At 43.4% G+C, this 24,018-nt stretch overlaps 2 protein-coding genes across 3 annotated transcripts in view; one reads left to right on the top strand and one right to left on the bottom strand.

Moving 5' to 3' along the window:
- MTBP (MDM2 binding protein) overlaps positions 1–20,286 on the top strand; it is a 29,824-nt gene extending 9,538 nt beyond the window's left edge. For both annotated transcript variants that reach the window (XM_028736223.2, XM_077932749.1), the window contains exons 11-22: positions 1,182–1,299; positions 1,878–2,051; positions 4,914–5,024; positions 7,105–7,263; positions 9,817–9,904; positions 10,021–10,155; positions 11,042–11,137; positions 15,844–16,110; positions 16,703–16,952; positions 17,970–18,083; positions 19,381–19,446; positions 19,922–20,286. In XM_028736223.2, the coding sequence (XP_028592056.2) occupies positions 1,182–1,299; positions 1,878–2,051; positions 4,914–5,024; positions 7,105–7,263; positions 9,817–9,904; positions 10,021–10,155; positions 11,042–11,137; positions 15,844–16,110; positions 16,703–16,952; positions 17,970–18,083; positions 19,381–19,446; positions 19,922–19,960 (1,617 nt within the window). In that variant the 3' untranslated portion in view covers positions 19,961–20,286. The remainder of the gene's footprint in view (positions 1–1,181; positions 1,300–1,877; positions 2,052–4,913; positions 5,025–7,104; positions 7,264–9,816; positions 9,905–10,020; positions 10,156–11,041; positions 11,138–15,843; positions 16,111–16,702; positions 16,953–17,969; positions 18,084–19,380; positions 19,447–19,921) is intronic.
- Positions 20,287–23,496: 3,210 nt separating this feature from the next.
- The window catches only part of SNTB1 (syntrophin beta 1), a 108,744-nt gene continuing 108,222 nt past the window's right edge, over positions 23,497–24,018 (bottom strand). Inside the window, exon 7 of the mRNA XM_077932750.1 lies at positions 23,497–23,852. Coding sequence (XP_077788876.1) covers positions 23,760–23,852 — 93 coding nt within the window. The 3' untranslated portion in view covers positions 23,497–23,759. The remainder of the gene's footprint in view (positions 23,853–24,018) is intronic.

Genomic DNA, 24,018 nt, shown 5'->3' with positions numbered 1-24,018 from the left:
AAATGCATGGAATAAAGAGAAATGGGCATAAAAGTTCAGTATCTTCCATATCCAAAATACAGGGGAATATGTGCCCTAAAGTGAGGCTGCAGTTTGCAACAAGAATCAAGCAGATTTATACAATACTGGGATCAGTCTAATTCTGCCAAGATGTTTCCTTTTATTCCATAGTTTTCTAAATATTCTTTAAAGATTCTCCAATCCTTATATACTTTTTGTTTTGGTTGGCCTCTGTATTGTATAAATATACCGTAGATTCCGGCGTATAAGATGACTTTTTAACCCCGGAAAAGAGGTTAAAAAGTTGGGGGTCGTCTTATACGCCGGGTATGGGCGGCAGGCGGTGGGCTCTGCGCTGGGAGAAAGCTGCCCGGAGAGGAGCCCGCCGCCCGCTGCTGCTGCCCAGCATATAGGACTGGGGTTATAAAACGAACCCCCAAATTGCAGCTGCCAATTTTTTTGGGGGGGGGGGCATCTAATACGCCCAGTCGCCTAATATGCTGGAATCTACAGTAAGTTTGTAGGGAGGTAAAAAGAAATTATTTAAGAAATATGTAACTGTGCAGTATAAAGTAATGGGTAGACAAAGTACAGTGAGATTAATTGGAAGTCAGTTTTAAATTTATTTTCTATAAATTTTAGAATTGTGTTCAATACCAGGAGTATATATGATGATAATTATATCAGTCTTCTTATATCTTATAGTGTGGTGGTTTGTTTGATTTTTCTGTTATTTGTTTGTTTGATTGTACGTTTGTTTACTTGTATGTACATCTGTTTTTCATAAATGTGTTTGTTTTAAATTACTAAAGATATATTTTTTAAAAAGGGGGGGAAAGAATCAAGCAGATTTATTGGTCTGGATCTTGTTGCATTCACTTGATTCACAACATGTAACGCATTATGGCAGCCATCTTAACATGTGCAGATAAATGTTCACACAAGTGACCTGTTTGCATGACCCCCCCCCCCCAACGCAGGAGGAAGGGATTAGCAATGTTGCTCTTTTGTGACTAGAGAAGCCATGGTCCCCCCCCCCCCATTTTTGTGGTAGAGCAGCGTTCTTTTGTCATCGTTTCAACTGTCCTTGAAAGATCAGTCATACTAACTGACCCTTTAAAAATCTTTCTCCTATGATGTTCATTTGCTAATGGAAAAGTGTACATATGCTTTTTCTGCAGGTAGGAGCCTTATTTTTATTGCCTTGCAGAGTAAGCAGCATGTTGGTTCCTTTACCCGCGCAGCTGAGCTCAAAAAAATGGAAGGAATATATAGCCCAGAAACCCAGACTCGTTAATGGTAAGTTGTCTTTCTTTCCTACATTTGCACTCTTTCCCTGTCCTGCTGGCCCACTTTTTCCATTACCCCTGCCCCCCGTTGCTCTTTTTTCTCTTGAAACTCTTGGTAGATCTTTATGGATTGTATATGAACCTTGCATAAAAATAATACCTCTTTTGAAGCTTTTTTAAAGCAGTATAAAAAAAGAAATGCTTCTATTTCCTTAAGTATACAAATAAGAGCTCACATACTAGGATGACCTAATAACATAACCTTATATGTGTTTACTCAGAAGTAATCCCCAGTGTATTCAGTGGGCTTGCTTCCTAGCCAGTGGATATAACATTGCAGCCTAAATATAATAATCTGAATAATTTATCAGGTTTTCCTTAAATTTATGAAGAAATTGTGTGTGTGTTTTTAATTAATGAAAGTTCAAATGTATTTACTTCTCTTATTAGAGGAACCCTGGCTATCCTAAATCTATAACTTATTAATATTTATTCTAGATTTTCTGTATGTGTTTATTGAACAAATTACTGTTTACTTTAGTAAGGTCTGAAGCCTTTTCGTCACACAACTTCTTGTGTTCTAATTAGTTCCAGAAGTTGAACTGAAAGGAGAAACGTGCAACTATTATTTCTTGGTACAAGGCAACGGCCGTGGAGGTTGCAAAGCAACATTGATCTATTCAGCCAGTCAGATCAATGGATCACTCACTCTTGCAAAAACAACCGGAAAATTTACCACAAAGACAGGAGAAAGTGAAGCATGTAAGTATTATGGCGCATTACTTTCCTTCCAAGTAGAACAAGATGTGGACTGCACCAATTTCTTTTTAAAAAACAGAGATCTAATATATTCAACGTTTGGAGTCTTAGATCCAAGATAATAAGGATATTAATCATTTTAACCAATTCTAACGTCTAAGAACTAATCAAGCCTGTGAGCTTGCCTATTAGTTCTTTCAGTCGGGGAATGAGATCTGTGTATAGGCTTGTTCTCCTGAGTGTTTTCTCACTGACTTTGATGAGACAGATCTTGGAAGAGCTATTATACACACTGCTGTGTATTACAATTGCACGGGTTAGAGCAGCTTTTGCCAGTCTGCAGCCCTCCTGGTGGGAGTTGTGGTCCAAAACAAACAGAGGGCACCAGGTTGTCAAAGATGGGGTTAGATGTTTTCTTTTACAGTGGTACCCCGCAAGACGAACGCCTCGCGAGACGAAAAACTCGCAAAACGAATTTCCCTATGGGCTTGCTTCGCAAAACGAAGCTTGCCCAGGGGACAGCGGGTCTTCTCTTTTGAAGCAAGGGGCGGCGGGGAGAAGCGATCTTCTCCCCGCAGCCCCAGGTCCGGGGACAGCGGGAAGCGCTTCGCGCTGCCCCCGGACCTCTTTTGAAGCAAGGGGCTGCGGGGAGATCGCTTCTCCCGGTGCTCCGAAGCCGGGCGGGGGGGAGGGAACACCTGCCCCCACCGCCCGGCTTCGGAACGCTGCCCCGAAGCGGGGCGGGGGGGCGGGAACACCTGCCCCAGCCGCCCCGCTTCGGAACGCTGCCCCGAAGCGGGGCGGGGGGGTGGGAACACCTGCCCCAGCCGCCCCGCTTCAGAACGCTGCCCCGAAGCGGGGCGGGGGGGCGGGAACACCTGCCCCAGCCGCCCCGCTTCGGAACGCTGCCCCGAAGCGGGGCGGGGGGGCGGGAACACCTGCCCCAGCCGCCCCGCTTCGGAACGCTGCTCCGAAGCGGGGCGGGGGGGCGGGAACCTCTCACCCCGCCGCCGGGCATCGGAACGAGGTCCTGGACCTCTTCTGAAGGCAGGCGGGGGCAAAAGTCTTTGCTCCCCCCGCCTGCCTTCCCGGGACAGCGGAGACTTCTCCGCTGCCCCGGGCGATCTTAAAATGCTGGCGGGCGGGAGCGAAGCGTTCGCTGCCGACCCCCAGCATTTTAAAATCTCCTCGGGGCAGCGGAGACTTCACTCCCGCCCGCCAGCATTTTAAAATCGCCCCGGGACAGCAGGGGCTTTTAAAATGCTGGCGGTCGGCAGCAAAGCCCTCCTGTCCCCGGAGCTTGCGGGGCGGGAGGTGGGAAGAAGGGCTTTTCTTCCCACCGCCAGCCTTCAGAACAGCCTTCTGAAGGCTGGCAGTGGGAAGAAAAGCCCTTGCCCCCCCCCCCCCAGCCTTCAGAAGAGGTCGGGGGACAGACTGTCCCCGGACCTGGTCTGAAGGCGGTTTCCCTAGGAACGCATTAATTGATTTTCAATGCATTCCTATGGGAAACCGTGCATCGCAAGACGAAAAAACTGCAAGACGAAGAGACTTGCGGAACGAATTAATTTCGTCTTGCGAGGCACCACTGTATTGCTTTCCCCAGCAAAATATGTCTCAGAATTAGAACATTGCAGGGGGTTTGCTAGAGCTGGCCAGGACATTGGTGACTTTTCCCGTGTTTGTTGATGGATCAAACAGTTTCGGAAAGCTGCTAATAAGCATCCTACTCATATTATTCCCAATTTAGGGGGGGGGGGCTCTTTTCAGGTATAGAATGGGATCAGTCTGAATATAGAAATACGTCATTGAATGTTAATAGTAGTACTTATTAGGCATCTTGTTAAGCATTGTCAGTCGCATTGTTAGATTTCATAATTCAATATACAGTGGTACCTTGGGTTAAGAACTTAATTCGTTCTGGAGGTCCATTCTTAACCTGAAACTGTTCTTAACCTAAAGCACCACTTTAGCTAATGGGGCCTCCCGCTGCCGTACGATTTCTGTTCTCATCCTGAAGCAAAGTTCTTGCTCGGAAAGTAGTACCTCGGGGTGAGGTACTACTTCCGGGTTAGCGGAGTCTGTAACCTTGAAGCGTTTGTAACCTGAGGTACCACTGTATTCGCATAATGCCAAACCAGCACTTTGGTAATCCTTTAGAGCTTAAGAGGGACTATTTCAATACTACTACAGTGGTACCTCTGGTTACGAACTTAATTTGTTCCAGAGGTCTGTTCTTAACGTGAAACTGTTCTTAACCTGAGGTACCACTTTAGCTAATGGGGCCTCCCGCCGCCACTGCACCGCCACCGCGTGATTTCTGTTCTCATCCTGAAGCAAAGTTCCCAACCTGAGGTACTATTTCTGGGTTAGCAGAGTCTGTAACCTGAATCACCTGTAACCCGTGGTACCACTGTAATTCTTAGCCTGGTAAAGAGGAGACTGGGAGGGGATATAATAGCTATCTTCAAATATCTCAAGGGCTACTACATGGAATATGGAACAAGCTTGTTTTCTCCTGCTCTGGGGGCTAGGACCCATACCAATCAATAAGTTGCAAGAAAAGAGAATCTGGCTCAACATCAGGAAGAACTTTCTGACAGTCAGAGCTGTTTGACAGTGGAATGGACTCCCTCGGGAGTTTGTGAACTCTTCTTCCTTGGAGGTTTTTATAGCAAAGTTTTGGTGGTTATCTGCCCAAGATGCTTTAGGTGTGATTCCTGCATTGCAGGGGGTTGGACTAGATGACACTTCGTGTCCCTTCCAGCTCTACAATTCTATGATTCTCATGTGATTCTAAGATTCTAATTTGATCAGCATTTTTTAAGAACACCTCTCACCTCTCCCTGGCCTTCCCTATCAACACAGGTTTGTTTGAAGAATTCATCAGATCTCTCCCACATTTCTGCGGAGAACAGATTTTACAGAGAGAGAAGAAATTGGCTCGTGCCCAAGCATTGGCTTTGAATCACTGCCGGAGTGAGTAACAGAGAGAACTGATATAAACCACATTTATCTTAATTTGGAGTTTAATTTGACACTATTTACATTTATAAGCCCTGGAGAAGCTCGTAAGTTCAAATATTGTTTAAAAGCGTTGTCATTAAGAAAAATTACAAGTGCACATCAGGTAACTCAAACCAGGCTTCGGATAATGGGTCCCGTCACCCCCGAATTACTTCAAATCACATATTCTGTTTTGTTTTTTTGAGGACAGGGGAGTCTTTGCCTGCATGCAGAGCAGATAGATAAATCGGAGGGTGCGATGAAAGTTTAAAACGAAAACCAAATACCCAGTAGAGAATTTGTTGTTTCAAGAGGGCACAAGTAGTCTGTAGGAACACCAGGATAAGTGGTTTGTTGTATATTGTTGAAACAATCACTTCCTTACTGGAGCTAACGTAATATGAAGATTAAATAAAAACATTTAGCAAGCAGCAAATAGAAAACAGGGCTAGTCATGAACCCAGTCCTCTACACAGTGAGAGGAGTGTAAATGATCAGAACAGGCTCACTTCAGATTGTTACCCAGCTCCTGGGAGGGGGGACACTAGGAGAAGCAGAGCTGCCATTCTTCTCCCTACCTCATGGATTGATTCCAGTCAAGGAAATAAATGCCTCTGTACAGCTGCACTTGAAATTCAAGCCCATTGGGACCATTGGCTTTCTTCTCAATCTGTGTGAACCTTGTTAAGATTGGCTTTAAGGCTGCAATCCTATACAGGCTTGCTTGGGAGTGTGCTCCAATGAAACCCCACTAAGATCAATGTGGGTATTTCCAAATAAATAAAAAATGCTGCCTGAATCTTACTTCGGCTGACTCCAAGCACCTTCCATTTTCTTCTGAACAACAAGCTAAGCGCTAAGGGAGGATATTTTGTTTTTGCTACCCATTTGACAAAAGCTCCAGGTGAGGCCTTGGAGAAAGGAGCACCCCCTGCAACCTCTTTTTTAAGCATATGTGGGGAGCAGCCCCATAGCCTTCAACTACAGGAGCAGCAGAAGCAGGGGGAGAATATGGCCGCCAGCTATGTTTCCTGCATGCTTTGGTGAATTGATAGAGCAAATAGGTAAAGGTAAAGGGACCCCTGACCGTTAGGTCCAGTCGTGGCCGACTCTGGGGTTGCGGCGCTCATCTCACTTTATTGGCCGAGGGAGCCGGTGTACAGCTTCCGGGTCATGTGGCCAGCATGACTAAGCCGCTTCTGGCGAACCAGAGCAGCGCATGGAAACGCCGTTTACCTTCCCGCCGGAGTGGTACCTATTTATCTACTTGCACTTTGACGTCTTTTGAACTGCTAGGTTGGCAGGAGCAGGGACCGAGCAACGGGAGCTCACCCCGTCGCGGGGATTCGAACCGCCGACCTTCTGATTGGCAAGTCCTAGGCTCTGTGGTTTAAGCCACAGCACCACCTGCGTCCCAGAGCAAATAGCTAGGCATTAGCAAATGGCTGGGTTAAAAAACAACAACACTTCCCACTACTCCTTCCCAAACTTCCTGTGGCGACTGTTGGAAGTATACACAAAATTCATGAATTAATATGCCTCCTTTGCTGAATTAGTGAAAGGTTTGCATATTATGTAGATTACACTGTTGAGGTTTGTGACAACCGAGAGATGGGAATTCTATCCATATTGCTTGACAATTTGTTCTTGACTGGTTCCTTCTGATTTCCATGCTGCACCGGAATCACTGCTTGTCTTAATCTAGTTCAGTGAATCATGAAGACTTTATTTAATTAAAAGAATACCTTGGAGAAAAGTGCATTATTAATTGTCTGCTAGAAACGACAAACATTTATTGTTGTTATTGGTTGCAAATGAGAAGAGATTACTGGAACAAATGCATATTTTTTCCTAGGTAGCTTTTTGTAAAGGTGATTCACATTTGCCTCCAGATTGCTTTTCTTTCTTTTCTTGACAGCAACATTCGGTCAGAGGTGATGTTGTTACTTCAGTAAATTGTTATTGATTAACATCACTATATACCTCCCGTTGAGAGTACCATGTCAGTAACCAAAGAAGAAGAAATGCTGAGTTTTTGTGTTCTCCATTGCAGAAAGGCAGGAATCTGCCAGACAGCTCCCGGTGGTTTCAAGCGACGAACTGAAAACCTTGCTGACAGGTACCAGAGAACATTATTTAGAGTTGTGGAGCACCAGCCAGCTAAATCGTCCTGTAGCACCTGTCAAAGCCAAAGTCCAGGTTACAGCTTGTGGTAGGCATAATTTGGTTATTATCACTTGGGGATATGCTGGCTTTTGATACTTGAGGTGTATATTTTAGGACCCGCCTGATTTCTGTGATTGTCAGTTGTTTTAAGCTGTTTTTAATACAGTGGTACCTCGGGTTACATACGCTTCAGGTTACATATGCTTCAGGTTACAGGTTATTTGTTGCTTTTTCCGGCAACAAATGGGAGCAGAAGGTGTATTCATCACATACTGGGTAAGCTTTCAACATTTTAAGGATTAAAAACATGGAACAAATCAGTACTGTTGGTAAAATACGGATATACAGTGGTACCTCAGGTTACATACGCTTCAGGTTACAGACTCCGCTAACCCAGAAATATTACCTCAGGTTAAGAACTTTGCTTCAGGATGAGAACAGAAATTGTGCTCCAGCGGCACCAGGAGGCCCCATTAGCTAAAGTGGTGCTTCAGGTTAAGAACAGTTTCAGGTTAAGAACAGACCTCCGGAACAAATTTACTTAACCCGGGGTACCACTGTATTGTGTTTCAATGTTGCAACCCACCCTGGGACCTTAAGGTGAAGAGCAGGTAATAAATCATCATCCTCAATATGTGTACAGTCGTACTTTGGAAGTCAAACGGAAGTCCGTTCGGCTTCCAAAATGTTCAGAAACCAAAGTGTGGCTTCTGATTAGCTACAGGAAGCTCCTGCAGGGGAAGCTGTGGAAGCCCCTTCGGACATTCAGGTTCCTAAAGAACGTTCACAAACTGGAACACTCACTCCCGGGTTTGCGGGAGCCAAAACGTTTGAGAACTAAGCTGTCCGAAAACCAAGGTACGACTGTACCTATCAATCATGACATTCTTTCCTTTAAGAACATCAGTGAGCGTGCTCCTCCCTTGGCGAGAGCAGGGAAGCAAGCTAGAAAGCAGCAAAAACTGGAGAACTAACCAAGTCAGAATATGAAGACATGATTTAAAGCTGACTTCAAAAAACATTTTTTAAGCTGATTTAATATCCTGGCTTGTTTAAAAGCCACTAATCATATTTTCCCTCTTCAGATGTAACAGGAAGCTGCAATAAACGGCTGCTTTCTTTGCTTGGCTGGAGTGAAGCGAGTAAAAGAAGTTTGTTTGTATCTTGGCTTTTAAATATTATTATTCATCCAATTTTAAACCACACTCCTTCAAATCAAGCTCTTAGCGTGGTTTACAATTGTGTCATGTCAAACAGCCTAAAAGCAATAAAACACGGATTACAGAGTTAAAACGACCACTATAGCAACTACCAAAAATGTTAAAGGGAATGGCCATCAACACCGTGGTACAATGCCAGCAGAATTAAAGCAGCAGGCCTTAACCAATCAAATCAGATTCCTCCAACAGCCTGGGAGAATAAGTGTGCCTTAATCTGGCACTAGAAACGCAGAGATATAGGATGCAGTGGCTGACTTCTCTCGCCTTGAAGGCCACATTGAGGGTTCACTGCCTTTCTTGAGGGCTGTGCGCCAGCATGTGCACACACTCATGGGGCACACACAGTACACAAACACAGGGAATGGGGAAAAACAAGCAGCTTAATTCCAAGAAAGAGGTGCAATGCAAATCTTCCAGACCAGTCATTAAAAAAAAAAGTGTGCCTTTTTAATGAGTTACCAAAAAAGTGGTGTTTGGTTGATTTCTTTGTTTGTTTGAATCCCATTATTCCAATGAGTTGAGCAGAGCTTAAGATCGACATTCAATTAAGAACTTAATTCGTTCCGGAGGTCTGTTCTTAACCTGAAACTGTTCTTAACCTGAAGCACCACTTTAGCTAATGAGGCCTCCCGCTGCCGCCGTGCGATTTCTGTTCTCATCCTGAAGCAAAGTCCTTAACCCGAGGTACTGTTTCTGGATTAGCGGAGTCTGTAACCTGAAGCGTCTGTAACCTGAAGCGTCTGTAACCCGAGGTAAAGGTAAAGGGACCCCTAACCATTAGTTCCAGTCGTGGCCAACTCTGGGGTTGCGGCGCTCATCTCGCTTTATTGGACGAGGGAGCCGGCGTACAGCTTCCGGGTCATGTGGCCAGCATGACTAAGCTGCTTCTGGCAAACCAGAGCAGCGCACGGAAATGCCGTTTACCTTCCCGCCGGAGTGGTACCTATTTATCTACTTGCACTTTGACGTGCTTTCGAACTGCTAGGTTGGCAGGTACCACTGTACCGAGGTACCACTGTACAAAATGCATAAAGTGAAATGCACAGCACATGTTTTAGACAAAAGTTAATATTTTAAGATGCTTTTCTGATCTTGCTATGTTCTAACGCTCTTCGTTGATCATTCCAGCTGTTTGCTTTTGTTGATGCTGCAAAGTACAGTCAGAGCTAATAGGATTCATTATAATGGTGTAGGCAGTAGTTGCCACAGGCGTTGCAGAATCTGTACAAAAAGCTTAGAAAAATGCAAACTTTTGAGTTATACAGGACTCCCATGAGGTATAATGGGAAGCTGGTAGATTCTCTGCTACATCTAGATTTTTCAGTGAGTTATGGTATTGTTTTGACTTTATTCCTCCTCCCCCCTCCCCTCACATTTAGAGTTGAAAGATTCAAATCCTTTGCAGTGGCCAGAAAGAAACGTCCTGCAGAACTTGGAAAGCACTGAAAAAATTAAACAAAAAGCGAGGTAACATTAACATGGCTTAAATGTTGGCAGTTTTTTTGTAAACCGCACTACCTAGTCAACATCAGCTGTCGGTGTAGTTACTGATTTTTATTCATCTGTTTTGTTTCCCTCGCCAGGGTTTCGGAATTACTTGCCCGTAAAGAAGGCCAAAAGGGCCCTGCGATATCACTTGATGCCAAAGAGCTGCTGAAGTATTTCACCCCAGAAGGCCTGCCCATTGGTGATCTGCAGCCTTTACACGTTCAAAAAAGGTAAGGCCTTGTTAAATAGTTCATTCTTTAAGATGGTAATCCTGAAGGTTGGGATTGCCTTTTGGAATCTATGTGAGATGTTTTTTCTAATACCTCCTTCAGGTGCCTAATCGTAATTTCTCCGCCGCTGAAGGTGTGCACCACACCTGCAAAATCAATTAACAGGACAGGGGTGAGGAATCTTTTCAGCTCCATAGACCATTTCCTTATCAGGATTGGGTTTTGGGGGGGGGGGTGCAAGTTTGACGGGTGGGTGGGGCTGCCCACCTGGCAGAAAGGGCGTTTCTTTCTTTGTTTGGCTGCGCATGCCTGTTTAGGGAAGCTTTTAATATTTAATGCTGTACTGTTTTTAACATTTGATTGGGAGCCGCCCAGAGTGGCTGGGGTAACTCAGCCAGATGGGTGGGGTATAAATAATAAATTATTATTATTGTTGTTGTTATTTTCTGCTGGGAACAGGTGCGCACAGCTAAACTGAGCAGGATTAAACCCTGGTTTGTCAGCTGTCAATTGGGTGTTAACTCCTCCTACTTTAGCTGCGCATGCCTGTTGCCTGCTGTGAGCCAGGCACCCAGGACCAATGCAGAATTGAACCCCACCTTCCCGCCCGCTAGCTGACAGCATAAGTGACACCCGCCGGTTGAAAGGTGGGTATGGTTTGGGGAAAACGGCCTCACGGGCCAAGATTGGACCATGGGCAGTAGGTTCCCCATCCCTGTTGCATACTATGAATTGAGGTTTAACTGTGCCAGAGTAATTTTAATAATATGGTGCCAATGTGGCAGACAGTTGCTGTTCTTCCTGTAAAAAAAGTTATCCTCCGTTCTATAAATAAGCCATAGCTGCAAATTAACATCAATTCTTTCTCCCTCCCCACCCTGTTCAGTGAAAATACTTTCCTTCTGACGCCAGAGCTGACTCCTCGAAAACTCAGAAGCTTGCCCTTTGAAAAGGCTGCTGGCTGCCATTATCACGGCCTTGAGTAAGTTCCTTTATAAGTGAGTGATGTGAACTCGGTCCTCTTACTCAGTGTATATCCAATGTACACACACACACACACACACACACACACTTCACATTTGGTCTTATTATGCGAGGGGAAGCATCATTTGAATTTGCTAGCATCTTGCAATAATTAATTGTCTGGAATGAAAGCGTTACGCCTTTGATTTGAATAGTTATAGGTTTTTATGGTAATGGGTGCTTAAGATGTTATGACAGTAACTTTTCACTTTCAAATCAAAGCAATAAGGAAAATTGCTGACAGCCCATGAATTAAGTCTGCGGTTCTATTATGCCAGGATGGGAGGTAGACAGCGGAGGAAGCCTTGGAACAGAGAATATATGCTGCGATGCCTACATTAAAGGATATTGAGCCCAGTGATGGGCTGAGGCTCCACGCACATCTTCTCTAACAGCAGCTCTGCATACTCACAGAGGCTTCTGTGTATTTATGCTACATCTGGATCCTGCAATGGGAAGCACAGCTGTCCTGGGCTTCTGGCGTTTTTGGATCATTCCATGCTTGGAAACGGGGCCCCTATCAGATAACAGAGGAGCAACCGCCATTTTCTTTAGAAGTAGCAGGTTGACCATAGAGAAAGCTCTTGGATAGTTTTATCACAGTGGGTGTCATAGAGTCTAGTGTCTATTTGACATGAAGATGGCTCTAACTCAAACTGTTAAGAGTATATTGAACTGGCTAGATTAACAGGCAATTAGAGATCACACTAGACAAGAGTTTCGAAAAGCATGGGGAAAAGGCAGAGAATACTTCACAAAACAGTGCCCTAAAACATATACCTGGACTTGTTTCGATTAATGTTTGCAGGAGACTTTGTGGATAGTTAAGTTATAATTAGAATTTTTTTTATAATTATTCATAAAGGAAACAGTTTATAATAAGTAAATAAGGAGACCATATACAGGATAAAGGAAGTCTTTTATTTGGTTGTTTGTACTGTATGTTATGCTCACTGTATGTTATGTTCACGTTTAATGAGGGTGGATTTGTGTATTGGGGGGGTGGGGGGTTTATGTTATGTTGTAAATAAAATTCCAATAAAAATTTAGAGGGGGGGAGGGGGAGAGAAGAATATGGCTCTAACTTACTAGTGGAAAATGATCTGAATTTATCAGACTGCTCACTAGGTATCCAGTATGGCACAAGAATGTCCAAAGTGGATTCCTTTCTGGGAATCCCACAGTGCCCTGTGCTTGTTTTAGTTTCCACTGTGAGGATGAAGGTAAATCTCAAGAATGCCCAATGCATAGTAGCAGCGGTGGAACATTCCAAGAACATCTTATTAGAGCCAGGGTATTTCTGCTCTTCTCCCTGCGAAATGCCCATCTTACCCGAGAAGTCCGAGTATGAATGGGTGAAGTTTAGCCCTTAATCCCTTTGTCCTGGAGAAGTTGGTCTGTTGTGATGATTGCCTGCCTTATTGAAGTATGAAATAGAGGAAGAATTAAGTAGAACAGGCTGCTTCAGACGGTTTAGTATCTACTTCAAAGGACTTTCCCCAAGCTTTCATGGACTAAGTTGGTGGTTGTCATTGATCGTTAAACACTTTGAAGGGTTGGGAAGCGCAACATGCATACTGAGAAGCAGTATTAGTTTCTTACAGAAGCTCTTTTCAGTAGCTGAATACAAATGAAAGAGGCAGTTTGGGGTAAGCAACAAACCTCATCCTCCATAATTCCAAATAGACTTCCATAGCACTGTAGCTGTGCAGAGTCCATGGCATTAGGTGGTCACTTGCCCTCCTCTATTTTATTTGCATGATGAGACCTAAACTCAAATTCAGGAGTAGTCAGTCTTGGTGCCCTCCAGGCTTTGTGAACTACAATTCCCAGTGGGAGCTATAGTCAACAACAACTGGGCGTCGCTGCATTGACTGTTGCTGGTCAAATGTTTTGCTTTTGGATGTTCATCCCAGGGCGCTGCATCCATTCCAGAGTTCAATAGGGCTTGTAATCCTTTTGGATTACACCCAGTATACCTGAAGGAGCGTCTCCACACTCGTCATTCAGGCCGGACACTGAGGTCCAGCGGCGAGGACCTTCTGGCAGTTCCCTCACTATGAGAAGTGAGGCTACAGGGAACCAGACAGAGGGCCTTCTCAGTAGTGGCGCCCGCCCTGTGGAACGCCCTCTCACCAAGATGTGAAGGAAATAAACAACTACCTGACTTTTAGAAGACATCTGAAGGCAGCCCTGTTTTGGGAAATTTTTAATGTTTGGTTTTATTGTGTTTTTAATATTCTGTTGGGAGCTGCCCAGAGTGGATGGGGAAACCCAGCCAGATGGGCGGGATATAAATAATAAATTATTATTATTATTATTATTATTATTATTATTATTATTATTTTATGTGTCTGGGACTTGCAGCATTCTCTCTCTCTCTCTCTCTCTCTCTCTCTGTGTGTGTGTGTGTGTGTGTGTGTGTGTGTGTGTGTGTGTATATTTTGGAAAGTAATGTCAGCTGTTTTTCCATTACTTTATGAAATCCATTTAATTTTACTATTTAGTGTTCTATGATGGCAGTAGTATTGACAATTTAGCAACGAGAACCAGAGGTACAAAGTGCAGCGTGGCTGGTATGGGGTGGGAGAGCCAAACAGCAGATTGTGGAATGCTTATTAGCACCCAAACATTTTAGTGGGGCTGTGTACAAAAAAAAAAAAAAAGCAGTTTGGAATTTCTTGGGTTTTTTTTACGTTTCTTCGGTTCTGCGCCTGATCAAAACCAATTTGCATCACCTTTTTCCATTGTCATGAATGATCAGACACAGCTGGATTGGGGGGGGGGGAGAAGAGAAGGAGAGGAAGATGTTGCCATAAAAAGAGTGAGCAAAGTGACAGCATTACTCAGGATAAATTAATATGTCAGCTCTGTAGAATGGGCAGCAAAGCTTAACTCAGAATACAAACAAGGCAACTCAAAATACCATGAAATGGATAAGCAATAAGTTTTTTTGTCTTATCAGATAATGAGCTTGTTTCTAGTGGCAAAATTGAATTCATTACTTACGTTGATTAAAAACTCTCTTTTTAGAGGAGGGAATAGACTTCAGGCTATGTATGACAATATTATCTTGGTAACAGAAAATGACTTGATTCGTCCTGACAGTCTGGTGGAAGCGCAATGTACTGGTGCTCAGATAATTATAATAGCCACGTGCCTCCATGTTGATTGAATTGTCAGGCAAGCCAATCCCGCCCATCTTATCTGCTAAAGTGGAAAGTATATGCTTTTAGGCGTAATGGCCAAATTGTTGAGAGAACAAATGATCAGAGAATGGTTATTGCCCTTGGGTCCTATTTGTGCACTTCTTGGAGGTATCTGGTCGGTCACTTTTGGACTCAGAATGCTTGCCACTTGCCTAAACCAGCAGGACTCTTCTAATCCATATGTGGATGTGCTCCATTGATTGCTATATCTGAGATTGCTTTGTGCTCTGAGATTGATTGATTCATCCATGCCTGTTAGCAGCAAATATTTGTAGAAGGACCTTCTCTCGCCTCGGTATGGGACTCCACAATAGCTGTCATCACACACATTCCATCTCCTCATCTGAGTGAGTCTTTAAAACAATCCTCTGAGGGATAATACTTAATAATACTTTTGTATAGTGCATGCGAAGCATTTATGAATAGCTACTTGTAAGCCTTGCAGCATCACTGTTAAGGCAAGTCGTTGTAGTTTAGTCATTTAGTCGTGTCCGACTCTTCGTGACCCCATGGACCAGAGCACGCCAGGCACTCCTGTCTTCCACTGCCTCCCGCAGTTTGGTCAAACTCATGCTGGTAGCTTCGAGAACACCGTCCAACCATCTCGTCCTCTGCCGTCCCCTTCTCCTTGTGCCCTCCATCTTTCCCAACATCAGGGTCTTTTCCAGGGAGTCTTCTCTTCTCATGAGGTGGCCAAAGTCTTGGAGCCTCAGCTTCAGGATTTGTCATTACTATCCCCCATTTTACAGATGGGGAGGACTGAGGCCAAGAGACAGAGGCTTGCATTAAGGCCATTTGACAAGTTCATTCATGGCAGATACAGGTTCAAACTGGGGATTATCTGATAGATGGAATATCCATTCCTGCATTTTATATGTATGCTACACACACATACATACACACACACACACACACACACACACACACACACCATGCTCAAAGCAGCTTACAATGAAAAAACGGGGGTGCATTTCAAACAAAGGCTACAAAGACAATTTCATAATAACACAGCAAAACAACAATTCCATAACAGCATTGCTGGAAACATGCTGAGGAAGAGAACAGTTGTAAACCATCTGCCTTCTTTTAGGCTGGAATCCAAAACCCACTGACTAGGAAGTAAGCTCCACTGAGCCTAGTGGGACCTACTTCTGAGTAAGCATGCATAGGATATACAAATATTATTCTTTTTGATGCCAGCGAATTGTGGGTTGAAGTGTGGTACTCTGAAACTAAGGTGGAAGGCGGTTTGATCCATGAGGTCAGTTTTTGTCCCATATCATAGCAGACTGCAGGAGGACCTTTTCAGAGGTTCACTAGCGATTCAAATAAGGGGAGACATTCTCATACCGAAACATAAACAAGGGGTACTAAGTTATCCCTTAATTAGGAAAACACCTCCGTTCTTATGCTGTGCTCCTCTCAGGCTTCTGAATGCTTTCATGGTTTGCTTTAGATACTGCCTGGACAACAGGAGAGCTTTAGAGAGGGACGTGGCGTTTGCTGAACTTCAGACTCGCCTTATCCGTTACGAAACGCAGACCACCTGCACAAAGGAGTCCTGTCCCGTGCCCTGTGCCTTGAGCCCTCTGCCATCTCCTGCGGTTTTGTCAGAGCCCGGGAGTGTCCCCGATGGGGAATCTCTGCAAAGGGAGCTGCAAACAGAGGCATCCAGGTTACAACGCAGATCAAAGGACCTGGACAGCTTTCATCCCAACAAGAGGTAATATGAAGCAGTGTAGCTAGCTGCTCAGGCAGTCAGGCTCGGTGTGCTGCAGGCGCTGCCACCCCAAGTGGTAAGTGGCTGCCCAGTGCACCCCCAACCCCAGCTATGCTAGTGGTAATATGCTACACTTTTTAAAAACAACAACAGTGAGATATTTTGAGTATGTGTAAATTCAGCTCTCTTTTCATTCCAAAGAGATTTCTGTGGCATAATGTTCAGATAATCCTAATCCTCTTTTGCTAATTCCTCCCTCCCTGCCTTATTTTTCCTGTGCGATAACCTTTCGTTAGCTTTGAATATGTTGAAACGGGACCCGAAGGCATTTTTGCTTAAGCTCCATAGGGCTGCGTGATGCAAGATGCTGAGTGAGGGTCACGCCCCACAAAACTGGTTCTGTTTAGATAAATCACTGCCAGATTGGATGAAAGATCAGATGCAGAAATGTGTTATGTTTTCTCTCCTGTTTCAGATGGATAGTTTCTAATTGCTGGCATCTGACACGATTTGAGGTGTTTTCATGACAAATTGAGCTGCGCACAGAACAGAATAATCTTAAAATCTGTTTGGTTCCCTCCACTCTTCTTTCTAGGTTGCGGAAATCTGAAAGCACAGATTCTCTCTTGTCCCAGGCAAGCGGAAGCAGCGGGAGTCGCCATTCAGGAGTTGTCACAAGGCAATGCCAGGAGCTTTCAGTCTCTCTGCCTTCAGTAGCTGTGAAACAGTCTCACAGTCGGATGCATAAAGTCACCCTAAAGAGCAGCTCAGCAAGCCAGAGGTGTGGGGGAAAGCCAGAAACATCGAAGCCCACAAGGGAATCGAGATCTCAGAAGCATACACGGGTAAATAACTTTTTCCGGATAGCTAAAAATGAAGTTCTGTCTTTGCTTTTGCTGTCCCTAGATTGAATAAGGCAGGGCGAAGATTTGAGCCATAAATTTAACAAATTACTTGCCATCCTCTTTGGCCAGCCTTTTGAGTCTCTTCTTCAAATTCCCATGCTGCTCCTGTTGCCAAGAAACTCGGTTCCGCTCGTACTCTGCACATGCCCCAAGGATATGTGTATTTTAGTTTTGTTCTGAGCGGTGAGCAATAGCACCGCATTATAAATAGTTCATATTACAGAAGTAGTGCACGGTTTCTTAAGCTCTGGGAAATGCTTGTTTATGCACTTAGGCAGCAGAAGACAATATCCATTTTATCCCTAGATGGAGAATAGTTTCAGTACAGGGAACTGTCAGCTTAAGTAATTAGTCAAAGTGGGGGAGGAGATATTAAAGGAGGATAAAACAACAACTAAATAAAAATCCAGACAAGGATGTTGTGTGTGTATGTGATAGGTTTTTTATTTTTTTAATGCCTAGCAGCTAGTGTTTCATCTTCAAAGGACAATATGAATATTTTATTCATATTCCTGTGAGGTAGGTAAACAAGCGATCTGTTTGCTTGTTCAAATAAAAAAAGAATTGGAACAAGTTTTGTTACTTGCTCTAGCATGAGGGGGGTCACGTCATAATTACGTCTTTCACTGGGACGTCTATCATGTTTTAGTCTGGCACCTAAGCCTGCAAAGATACGATTGCAGCAAAATGTGTGTAGGTGTCCACATACAACGTACAGTTTATATTCATCAGGCAGCTTTGATCTTTGCAGCTTCCTTCTGAGCGGATCGTAAGCCTAAATTTCGCTTAGATGTGTTACCTGTGAAAATGCTGCAGGCACTGACTATATAGCAGGGCTGAGCTGAGAAATGCTGGGGCCCAGGCCCCTTCGTTAGTAGCACGGTTTTGCTCCGATAAAAAATGTGGATTTGAAAGTGGCCTCAGAAGTGCAATACACTGCCAATGCTTTTCTTCAAGATGCTGAAGGAGGTGGTGGCGAAAACCCTCAAGGAGCACGGCATTGTTGAAGATCACAAATGCTTTGCGGCGTGCAGCCAGCGTCTGTTTGAGATATCCAAGTATTATCTAAAGGTACTTTTCTCCAGCATGCGCAGAACAGTGCGTGATTGTGTTATGGTTTGATATGTTGACAAGGAAGGGTGGCCTGTGTGATATACCGTACTTTTCCATGTATAAGATGCCCCCATTTTGGGGGGGGGGGGTTACGCAGGGTTGTTGAGGTTTTTTTAGGGAGGAATGCCAGAAATCGCTCACCCACACGCATCCAAAAATCTGCCTCTCATCATCTTTCCCTCGCCAGCAGAATCTACCAATCGCCCGCCCAATTGCCACAGCGTCAGCCTATCAACACCAGCCATTGATTGATGCAACAACCAATAACACGCCCAATAGCCGCTGACAGCCACAGCAGCAACCAATCAAGCATCCACCCTCTGGACTATCCATGTATAAGACGACCCCCACTTTTAAGCATTATTTTTAAAGAAAAGAACCAAGTATACACAGAAAAGTACAGTATTCTGCCCTCAAACTGGCTTTCTTTTTACTGACTTAGAAACATAGAATTGTAGAGTTGGAAGGACCCTGAGATTAAGAGTATTATGCACTTCTGATAGGGATGAGCCAAAGTGCCTTGTTCGGTGTCCTTTTTCATTCTATTAAAGTGGCGGTTTCTGGGCACTTGCTGCAATCAAATTCACATTGGTTGAATACTATCCTCTGTGCCATTTTCCTCCACCTGTGCTCTTAACAGTCCTCAGCCCCGCTCTGCCCCATTAGCCCATGCTACCGTTTCATTGCATAGGTGACCCACGTGATTTTGATTAAGCATCACAACCCCACACCTGGCACAATGATTTCAGGAATGCTCACACGCAAAATCTGGGGGTTGAAATAGCAAATTGGGTTCAGTAGCAATGTGGACAAATGATAGGAGTGCAAAGACAAGACTCCAAAATATGCTAAGAGGACTCAGTAGCCAGGGGAGTAAAAATAAATAAAAACACTGAGTATTGGGATTTTTTAATTTTACTGGTTTGTTTGGCTGTGGAATATCAAAATTTGGAAATGTTCAGTACAGCTTTTACTACCATTTGTTGCCATTTCCAGTGGGATAGCTGTGTTAGTCTCTTTGCAGTAAAAAAAATCAAAGAGGCTTGTATCTCCTTAAAAAGTAACTCATTTATTATGGCATAAGCTTTTATGAACTACAGGCCAGCTGTCATCCATTAAAGTTTATGCATTTTGGTGTTACTGTAGTGCTTTGTTTTCCAGAATATTAATACATCGATTCCTTCTTGCTAACCTTAAATCTAACACTGCGATCCATTAAGTTTTCCGCTTGTGATGCAATATGGTTCTTATTTAGGATCTGAAAACATCTAGGGGACTATTTGATGAAATGAAGAAAGCTGCAACCAGCAATGTTAAACAGGTGAGACACTCTTACGTGTCCAGATTATGTTTTCTGTACTGGAGAATATTACAGATCGTACTGAGGCTTGGCTTGGCTTATCAAAGTGGTTCTCAGGGTTATCTAGATTGAATTGCCTCAAATAGTGGCTTCATTGGGCTGCTGGATGAGTCTGTAAGATGACCAAATTGTCCCCTTAGTATTAATTTGTGGAATGTGACCTGTAAAATGGTTTGTTTGCCCAGCAGAATATCTGCCTTTTTTTTTTTGAGAATTCAGAGTTTGGTAATAGTTGTTGGCTATCGTGTTTGTGTGTGTGTGTGTGTGTGTGTGTGTGTGTGTGTGTGTGTGTGTGTGTTTAAGATCCTTGAATTATAAAGAACCGCCCCAGTATTAATTAGATTCAACATTTCTGTATTGCATCATTTTACACCTCTTAAGCTTTGTTTTATGTTCATTTTTAATTCTAAGTGCATTTCTTGGGATGTGTTTACAGGTCATTGAATGGGTTTTAGACAAGAGCAAGGAGAAATGACATGTGCTAAAACCATTGCTATTCCAGGATGGCAATTTTGAGCAAGCACAGCGCACTAAGTGGACAGCGTGGGAGTGCCTTGTTACGTTGCGGAAGTCCCTAAAACCAGTGATTCCTGCAGTGTAATACCCTCAAAGATCTCTGACATTTAAAAAATGGCTTTGAATTGAGCCTTATGTGTATATATCTCAGTGTGTGTATATATACACACACACATTTATTATTTCAAACTGTATAAATAACTCAATCAAATCTTCTATGCTTTTTTTTTATATGCGGCTTGTACAGCTTTTTTATTTAGAAAATAAAAGCCAGGTTTCTAAGTGGTTGACAGTGTTATCTTCTTTTCCTGTTTGCCTGATTTACTAGGCGCATAACTCTGTCAGTACCTTCCTTGTGGTTAACCAAATAGCCATAAAAGTTTTACAAGATAGACAAAACCCTCTTGCGCTTGATAACAAATTAAGTGTTAAGAACAGTGGCTTTTGTTGAAAAAACCTGAACCAAAAGGCCACCAGGAGGAATATTCTTCCTCTAGACCTGATCGTTGACTCCCATAGATGAACCGAGATGAACCAGAATGCCTCAGTCAAAGCAAATATGTGCACAATAAGTTTCAACCAGTTTCAGAAGATTCAAGGGAGATAATTGTAAATGGAGACTTAGCTAGAATAATTGCTGCTATCAAGCCAAAACTCAGTTATAGAAATTCCATTGGGGTTAATCAAGCTAGCGTCACTGAATGTAACTATAATGCTTTCTCTGAGCATTCTGTTCTTCCCATATAAATTATAACCCCACAAAAACTCCAGTAAATGAATTTTTTATTAAATATAGTATTTTTTCCTCTAAAATATAAATATTTTAAACTAAATTCTTACAAATCTTGAGTAGCGCCGTATAATTCGTTCTATCAACTCCAACCAAATACGAGTCGATCCAAAATCTGTATTTAATTTGTCTATAAATATATAACATTTTTTTTCTCTTTGCAAATTATTCGCTTATTCTTTATATTGTAATCTGAGCACCGTAAATTACATGACATACTGTGTTACTTATTAATTGATAACTAATAGATAAATTCTGATTATTTACAATGCAGGTATATCTATAACATTCCAGTGATTTTTTTAAAAAAAGTGTTTAGGGACAGTATAATTTACACATGCATTTACTTTCCCTACAATACGCAGTAATTCTGGGTTATTTTCTGTCATTCAAATCCATAAACGCTCTCCCTTTGCAGTTTCAGTTGTATCGAACGAAGGACTTGTATTTTGCATGACATTGGCAAGAGCATGGATTGATGGCTCTCCATCTGTATATTTGCATGTTCCTTTATTTTTCACAAAAGGAAAAAAAATCAGCCCAGCCTCACATATCCCTCTATCATCCTTCAACTGACATGGACACCCTTATTCCACTTACAGAGATCTCTTACCTGCAAAGGTGTTCCTATGCTTTAAATGCAGGAACGAGACCTAACCCTGGATGCATTCCACTCCTAAGTCCATTCAAGTGAAACATGGAAGCCCATAGAGTCTTCAGTGCGCACTGGAGTGGGACATGGGGCCCTAGATCAGGGAAATACTACATTGACAGAAAGGGGTTGTTAGACCTCTTTATGGAAGACCACTATTATCATATCCCTCCCTTCTCAAGGGCTTCAGTACTTTCTCTCCTCTGCCTGCACCATGCCTGCATTTACCATCATTAACAATTACACCAGCACCAGGCATAGCTGTTTTTAATGCCAAGCATATACTCTATAACCAGGGTTTTATTATTAGCTTCAAACCCTGGTTAGGAAACTCTGGCTTAAGGCTCAGTTCTGGATGAAGTTAAGTGCATGATGTGCTTAGCCACATTTGTTCCGTTAGCCATGGTTAAGATCTGCACCGTAATACGGATCCCGTTTGGTATCTTCTGTATATAAAACAATGTATTTTCCCCTGTGTAAAAAAATAACTCTAAAAAGAGATTTAGTTGTCGTGCCCCACTTCCAGGGAACACAATTAAAATGAAACACAACTGAGCTCCCTTTTGTCTGTCAGAAGGAATCAACATCGAAAAAATGAGCAGTGTTCCAGGAAGCTTGAATAATAAGGATAATTGTTATACTGAAAGCCACCAGCTCAGGGTCTCCCGATCACATTTTCTGCCTCTTTGTGTGTGTGTGTACAAGATAGGGTTTTAGTGTTGATGCATTTGGAAGACTGCATTCAAGCAGGATTCTTTGTGGGTCGTATCCAACCAAGTCATACTCGGAGGAGACCCACTGACATCAATGGACAAGTTAAGTCATGACTGAATTAAGTCCACCCACTTCCCTGGGTCTGCTCCAGCCCAATAAAACGGTACTTTGCCATGGCAATTGGTTGCTCCCGAGTGCTGCTGAACACCGCAGCTGTTCAGATCTATACTTGGGTCAAGAAGCCAGCAAATGGGAGTGAAATGGCACAATAAAAGGTTGCCAAAGTTTGTTGTGTAAAGGAAGGAATTAAAGAACCTTTCCCTTGTGCCTTGGCTCATGGGAAGCCTATCAGTGGAAAGCATCACCACTAAAGGACCTTTAGCCGAAGCTCAATTCAAAATGAGCCTCCCCATCTTAAAATTCTCCCAGAAGGATCTTCGCTGTTAGAGTAAAACGATTTGAAATGCATCACATAATTTCATATAGACTGTTTCCCTCACCACAAGTTACTACTGTTAACTGAGCAACTCCATTTTACGAAAGTTAACTTGGATTTATTAACTGAACGGGCACAGCGGCTTCTACAGCCGAATGTCACATGTGGCCATTGTAACTCTTAAGCTACAGTACTTAAGGACACTTTGGAGGTTTCCTCCAGCTTGGCAATGCTGCCTCAGTCTGACCTCTCCACCTGGGAACAGTGCCCTTTTGTGCAATGTTCACAGAGAACTATATTTCCAAACCATTTCCACCTTTGTCCGGACAAGCAAACTACTCTGGCTGGTGCATTAATGGCAGGAAAGTGGAGTTTTCTGAAAACGGAAAGATGGCTCAGCGGAGACAAAGTCCACGGGTGCACAAGACCTTGACAACTTTTCACCAGATCTTCTGTGGATAAAATGCTGTGCTCTGCTATCTGCCTAGGCCTTATTTTCACTCATCAGTGGTTTTCAAACTGCATACTCTCAGAACTCCTGCCCACATCTGTGTTCAACCGATTCTCCTCACCCACAATGGGCTGCAGATTTCTGGGATGTTTTGGGACACACTTTTATCAGTCCACAAAGACTGCCAGCCCCATCTGTGGGGAGCAGTTGTCATGCTACATAAACAGAGAGGGGCACCCCAAAGTTGACCGTTGCTCCACTGCGGCTGGGCGACGCCAGGGAAAATGGTAGACTTCAGGGGAGCTGTTCTCGCATGGCTGATTTTCTAACTGAGGCATCCCACAGTTTCTCAGAGCCCAGTTTGAAAACCACTGCTCTCTTAGCACTGCTACAGGCACAGTTATGTATACTGGAAATGCCACGCTGTAGTATTAAGCTATTTACTCCTTCAGTTATTTATTTATTTCCTTTATTTACAAGCAATCAGTTTTGTTTCCCCTGCAGTGTGTTAGTCGAAGCAAATCTCCTGCTCTTGAATGTCTCGGCAACTCTTCCTCCTTTCTGTGCTCTGTTTTTGTAGCTGGTCCAAACGTGGGCATTGCTCCTGTGCAGAATATTTATATATATATATCCCTAGCAGCTTCTGCTGTTGCCGAGATGTCCCTTGCCATTTAGATTGTGCAGGCAGCTCCTCCGTTCTTCCTTCAGACTGTGCTTATGCTACCAACCCAAGTCTTGTAATCTTGGCCGAAAGGAATGAATGAATGATGAACACAATTGGCTTTGGACAAGAGTGAAGGTCCAGTTGCTGAAATCAGAAGAGAGAAGAAGTATGAGCTGCGGGTCGACTCAGTAAAGGATGTACACAGAAGGAAATCTGGGTTGCAGCCGAAGGTGCCTTGCTAACAAAACGAATGGTTCCGTAAGCAGAAATGGGATCTTTCGATGCAACCCACAATTTTATTTTCGATCGT

The sequence above is a fragment of the Podarcis muralis genome, chromosome 8 (assembly GCF_964188315.1).
Source record: "Podarcis muralis chromosome 8, rPodMur119.hap1.1, whole genome shotgun sequence".
NCBI classification, from domain to species: Eukaryota; Metazoa; Chordata; class Lepidosauria; order Squamata; family Lacertidae; genus Podarcis; species Podarcis muralis.
Note: the sequence above shows the minus strand (reverse complement) of the source record. Positions and strands in the feature narration are given on the sequence as shown.